A 6,333-nucleotide genomic window follows, 5' to 3' on the forward strand; every position below is an offset into this window, starting at 1 on the left:
ACATATGTGTCAATATATGCACAACAAGCCTAGAAAACACCTACACCTAGGACACATGCATAAACTTTCATGTAACATATTACATATACACACACCCACACCCACATATGTGCACAATAATAAAACCCATGCACACGCATCAAGGTTAGTAGCTAATGCAAATGATAATGGACCTAAGGGGCACTCCTACCTAATCAATCTCCCAAGTCTTGATTCTTAGCCTATCAATGCCCAACCTGAATTTTAAATTAACTTGTATTTGCCAATCCATACTAGTAAATCAAAAAGGTGATAACTGATTTGCTGAGCCATAGCATGTGCCATAATCTTGTCAAAAACATTTAGTATAGTTATTCCTTTCCAAAATTCTAGGGTGCAACCTTAATAACTTATTGATTAAGTTCAAGCATAGTTCCATGGCCTTTATTTGTATTGAGCAACTTACAAAAATATTAATCACATATGTCCCAAGTAGCAATAAAGTTTTGCATATCTAAACCCTAGGGTCTCAATGACTTGTGCTTTTTTATCACCTTGGCCACATGTAGATCCTCTTCACTTCCTATTGTAGCTGGATATTGAAACACAATAGAGACTTGTTCATCAAATCAAACTATCCTCCCATTATCATTGTCTTGAATCATTATGTTGTTTTGATCAACTAGTATATCTACTTAGTATATGTCTAGGCTCTTTACCATGTCTCACTAATTGCATGTAAAATACATTCTTTTGTTGGCAACATTAAATGATACTCTACATCCAATGCACCTTGGATGTTGTGTCTATTAGGAGTAGTTTACTTGCAACCAAGACTATGCATAGTCAAGTGTCAAGTGTCAACGCTAACAGGCCTAGCCCCTTGAGTAAATATGTTGTGCCTATTAGGACTTGTTTACTTGAACCAAGACTATGCAAAGCTTCCAAGGTAAAAGCCCTAGCCCCTCTTTTTAGTCTCTCTTTAATTCAAACCTTTCAAGCTTCCAACCCAAAGAAAAAGGGTTGATTTAATGAAATGTAAGTCCACTATAACGACTCACAAAAGATGAGCATATTGTTACATGAGCCTATAATTGGGCAAGACCACATTCAAGGACATGGAAATGAGAATATGCTGATCATAGGAATGCCAATGTAAAGGCAGGCAAACTACAAAGGACTGGAACTTATCTTACATGAGACCGAGGATGTGGGAAGAAAAGCTCCTAATACAAAGCTTGCCTTCAAGGTGGCATTCACGCTGCTGTACCTCGAAGACTATCGCATAGCACACAGAAGATTTGAGGCCATTCGACCAAGGACGTTTAACGAGATAGAAGCTTAAACCCCCTTCATCTCAACCTCCACAATTAGGCCTACTTGAGAGGAAAAATGGATGCCATAAGGGAGCCTAGATTCAGCCTAGGTTCAGGCTGTGTCTTTAGCATGAGAAAGATGTATCCAAGCACACCAAAAGGTGTACACAGACATGCACATGCAACTGATCTTGCATGTGGATTCCAGAGACTCTTCTAATACTGCAAGGCATTCCCAACAATCACACTCCATCCTGACACCACTTCCTATGAAGTGGCTCCATCACTCAAATGCATCCCAGATTTCTGCCATCTCCTCAGCAGTCAGTGCTGAGTTGAGCCGGCTGAGCTGTCGTGGTGTAGATGCAGTGGATATCAAAGGAGTAGATGGGGTGGAAAGGGGAGAGGAGTTACTGGACCTAATTCGGAACTCGAAAGATGCATCTGATCCAACATCAGACAGTCTCTGATATTTAGTGCCACCGCTCAAGCAAGTGCCCATCACTTCATCCTGAAGAATAATCTCCTCACACTTGGGCAATGAATCAGGTCTTTGTTGGAATGAGAAATGCTCAGAGACACTTGGACTACCAACCACTACTGCATCCACCATACAACTCGTGCTCAAGTTGTCTGAGACCATCTTCGTCATAGACAATGAAGACTCCACATCCTTCACATCTCCTACCAAAACCTGCACACATACAGAACCTGACGTCATGATCGAAAAACGCTGACATAAAACTGCACTGGTTTAAAGGTAATGCTTAAGGATATTCTTCACCTGTCTGTGGATATCTGGGACCTCATAATCCAGTATCTGAGCGGGAGAAGTATCCACTAGCTTTCCATGCTCCCTGGCAACGTCAAGTTTTGAACAATCTGCAAGTTTGAAATAGAAACAACACAAGCCATGAATTGTCCATCTTGAAGAGCCAGTAATAAAGAGTTAGAACAAATTCAGAATACTACTAAGTTAGGCATTAACCTCTAGCTGATGAACAGAGGTCTTGAGCTTCTGATGTCCCCTGATGGATGTAGCAGGGATGCTCCTCTTGTAGTATTCCCTGATGCATGGCAGAAGCATTCACAGAAAGAGGTAATGCATCTTCAGTAATGTTTGGAAAATTCTCCAAGTCAGAACTACATTCCTCATTTCTCTGATCCACATTCACTTGCTTTTGATCCGTGCAGAGCAACTGAGTTTTATCCAAAGCCAGAGTTTTCCCCATTACACCTTGAGAGCTATCTGCTTTCACACCATTCACTATAGAAGACGAAGGTCGATCTTCAAGTCTGTCCACAATTTCTGTTAAGTGGCCCAGCTCCACAAGCACTTCTTGATCAGTTAGCAACAAGTTCTCTTCAAGGGTCTTATTGCAGTCAATAGACTTGACTTCTGAAGTAGGCATTTGGCTCACCAACGCTCCAGAATTAATGTTATTTACAGTACTTGTAGCTTCTAGCTGAACTGGCTCCTTTACTGTCCTTGGCCATGAATTTGCCCGAGCTGTAAGACCCTTGTCCTTTACATTTCCAAGCGCTTGTGCCCCTCCAACAGTCTCTTTTGCCTGCCCTGCAACAGGCATTTTGACAGAATAGAGCAGCATCCTCAGCTGATTATACAGCACTGCCTTCTGCTCTCTGCTCAATCCTGACTCAGCCATAGACAGGAGATGGAGTACCTTACGAATTTTTAAAGTTTCCGCATCATCATCATTTAGCTTCAAGGCCATCAATGCTGCCAACTGTGAAGGTTTACTCTCCTCACCAGGCTCATTACTACTCACAGTAGAGTGAAAACTTGGTCTGGCAAAGGCATCCATGGCAGCTTCTTTCAATAATAGATTTCTAGCTTTCTGAGCTCTAAATTCTTTCTTCGGAGAGAGGTCACCATCAAAAGTGAAGTGTAGAAAGTCTGTATCATTCTCAGTCTCAACTTCAGATTCTTCAATCTCAGAAAAGAGGGATGTTTCCAAATTAAGCTCTGCCATTGCTTCCAATATAGAACGGGCCTTAGAAGATGAATACCCTTTTGATGCTTCAGGCATATCGGGCAAATCAAAGATTGACTGGCCTCCAAAATAAAGAGGCTCATGATGGAGCTCAGGCTCTGCTAGAATATCCTTATCCAGAAGTTCTTTCTCTGTGGAAAATCTGCCAGACCCAATCTTCACTTCTTCCCCTGGCTTAGTTTTGGTAACCTTGAGAGGCTTGGATAGAGCTTGCGGTACTGCATCACCCCAACCAGAAGAGCAGTTGACTGACTTGTCCACTAATGCTGTCCTGCCAATCATTTGGTCACACATCACAGCCTCTGCTTGGCTTACCTACAAAATGCATCCACACCAAGCAAGCTTCTTATGTGCATGTACAACTTACCATTGACGAAGTAAAGAGACTTCCAGGCTACAATACATCTATAATTGCATCTGCATTTGTAACGTTCCTATCTTCATACACATTTTTTTATCTTGTTCATGCATTCCATATGTAATATGTGCAAAAAGACATGAGTTTACTACCATTGATCTTGTAGAACAAGAGTTTAAACATGTCAGTAATGGAAAGGGAAATGAAAAACCTGCATCTGATTTTGTTCATCTCTACATCGCCCAGAAGAATAATATAGTTGATCTGCATCAGCCACTTTGCCCGTTGAAGACCTCCTCAAAGGAGACCGTTCCTTCTTCCTTGGTCTGGCATCCTGAGAGGTAGCACCCACATGTATCTCCTGTTTCCTTTGGCCATTCCTTGCTGCTGAATGTCTGGCATACATTCTATATTCACCCGATGCCTCCTCTCTCCGAACAGAGACTCTGGGGGAAACCATTGAGTCTAAGGACAAGTCCATGGAAGTCAATCTTCTGAGTGATGATGGTGGCTTCCTGCCAGCTAGAAACGGATCCATGGTTGTGTCCCGGCTCAACGTGCGCTTGTGAAAGACCAAGTCTGAGTCGAACTCTCTCCCATAGAATCTCTTTGGTAGAGACCTAGACCTTGCTGTGCTAGAATACTCGTCTTCCACCATATTCCTATGCTGCATGTTTGAATCCCGTACATGAAGGCCTGCTCTGAGAGGGCTTAAAGTAGCTCTAACGGATGATGCCCGGCCTAGATTGGAGGGATCATGGGAGGCATTAGCACTGGGTGATCGTTTGAGAGGCGAGCAGGCAAGAGAGGAAGAGAGGGAGGAGAGGGAGGCAAGGTCTCTAGAAAAGGCTGCAAGGTCACGAGAGAAGGATGCTCGAGACAGGTAGTTAGTGCAGAACGTGAGTGGAGCAGGTTCCCTATTATACTTGAAAACAGGCTCCTCATCAGCAGGGTGTGTGATGGAGGCAATGGTATGAGCAGCGATAGCAGCAGACGCAGGAGAAGGGGTGAATTTGCTTGGTGAGGCAATAGGGAGGCGGATTTGTACCACGTGCTTGTCAGTAGCAGCAGGTTCTCTGTCTTCTTGAGTGGAGATGGGGGAGAACGAGCGGGGGGAGTCATGAGGCACACTATGGAATTCCGAAGAAGTGTTTGTAGTGCCCCTGTCAGTGGATGTGGAGGAGGAGGTTGGCGTGGTTGTGCAGCCAGCATCGACAGAGGACGAAAACGAAGAAGAAGACGTGGGTGCAACTCTGGCATTGTCTTCTGTATGAGACGCTTGCTGCTTGCAAGGACCTGGTGAGGCTGCTGTGGCTCCCTTCTTGTCTTTGCTCATGCAGGTACCCATGTCTGCACCAATGGTCTAATCTTCTCTTGCAAGCAATGGCAAGTACTTAATGAATAACCTATTAGCTGCACCTTATTCTCTGCTTGCTCTACCAACTGCCATAGATAGATGTCTAGTGATACTATGACTTCAGTGATACTCTGTCTTATTTCTTATTATCTCTTCAGTACCATAGAATGGCAATAGCATGCTTCCTTCTTGAGTACTCCTGTATCTGTTCCTCTGTTAGATTCTCAGCCATAGCCAAAAGCACTTACCTCTTCTTCTCCTCCTCTTGGTATACCCATCACCGCAAGAAACCAGAACACAGGTCGGAACGAGAGGGCCAAATTCACCATGAAGACACTTGTCTGACAAGCCCACCATTGCAAATCATGCCTTGAGAGTATGTTTCTGTGAGAGCCGAGCACAAAAAGAATCCTTCCGAGAAAAGATCCTCTTCTTCTTCTTCTTCTTCTTCTTCTTTCTTGTTTCTTTAAATCTGTGTTGGCGATTGGATATCATACGACATGGAAGCTTCTTTCTTGATAACGCTCTGCATCATTGCTCGCTCCAGCCACTGATTCACTGAAGACAAGGAAAGCTGAATCTAGCAGGCCATAGCGACTTAAAAGGAGTCACGGGTGTCATTTGCTCTCCATTCTCTCTTTCAATCATGTACAAAGTCCTATTGAGAGAGAGAGAGAGAGAGAGAGGAGAGAGCTATCCTCTCAATCATGTACAAAGTCCCAGTGAGAGAGAGAGAGAGAGAGAGAGAGAGAGAGCATCAAAGGAAGCCCTCCCACCTTTTGAAATTTGAAATTTGAATATGACTATCAACCTTCTCTCTCTTCTTCATCAATCATCCATGGGCCTGACTTCTAAGCTAGGTAGTCTTTAGTAAGACCCCTTGAGAGCCTTGGTCAAGCCTTCCCCACCTCGTTTCTTGTAAACAAAAGAGCACAAAATGACCCAACCCTCAAGACTCAAGACTCAAGACTCAAGACTCAAGGCTCAAGTGAGACAGACCAAGAAAGAGAAAACAAACCATTGCTTCAATTTGTAACTCCAACACCCCCCCCCCCCCCTTGCATTGTCCCCAATGCATGTCACCCCATTGCATGGATTGGCATGCATCCATCGCATCTTTAAGCGTGCATGCAGCTTCCCCATATGCTTCTCCCACATCAAGAACCCCCACACTTCTAGTCCCCACCAATTATGAGCATGGCCTCCAATTTATCATCATGTCCTAGAGAGTTATGCAACCTTACAAGTGACAACTCTACCACACATACAAGTTTGGACAAGCCTTTTCATCCAAATAGTTGTAAGGTG

The 6,333-nt window shown here is 43.8% G+C and overlaps 1 protein-coding gene across 1 annotated transcript; it reads right to left on the reverse strand.

Moving 5' to 3' along the window:
• Positions 1-951: 951 nt before the first annotated feature.
• Positions 952-5,702, reverse strand: LOC148018070 (uncharacterized). The gene is made up of 4 exons (XM_087661921.1): positions 3,880-5,702; positions 2,284-3,625; positions 2,080-2,177; positions 952-1,989 (listed from the first exon to the last, which is right to left on the reverse strand). The coding sequence occupies exons 1-4, from the start codon at positions 5,014-5,016 to the stop codon at positions 1,579-1,581; spliced, it is 2,988 nt and encodes a 995-aa protein (XP_087518047.1). The 5' UTR covers positions 5,017-5,702; the 3' UTR covers positions 952-1,578.
• Positions 5,703-6,333: the final 631 nt, after the last annotated feature.

Source organism: Lygodium microphyllum, chromosome 21, assembly GCF_053477565.2.
Source record: "Lygodium microphyllum isolate KBCC chromosome 21, Lygodium_microphyllum_v1.1.10, whole genome shotgun sequence".
Classification (NCBI taxonomy): Eukaryota; Viridiplantae; Streptophyta; class Polypodiopsida; order Schizaeales; family Lygodiaceae; genus Lygodium; species Lygodium microphyllum.

What these genes read in the sequence shown, in the direction of transcription:
- LOC148018070 (XM_087661921.1), bottom strand. Translation starts at nt 5,016, where the DNA reads ATGGGTACCTGCATGAGCAAAGACAAGAAGGGAGCCACAGCAGCCTCA. An exon ending in ATGAACAAAATCAGATGCAG is followed by an intron (nt 3,626 to 3,879) that starts GTTTTTCATTTC and finishes TGCATTTTGTAG; the next exon opens with GTAAGCCAAGCAGAGGCTGT. An exon ending in CCTCTGTTCATCAGCTAGAG is followed by an intron (nt 2,178 to 2,283) that starts GTTAATGCCTAA and finishes TCAAACTTGCAG; the next exon opens with ATTGTTCAAAACTTGACGTT.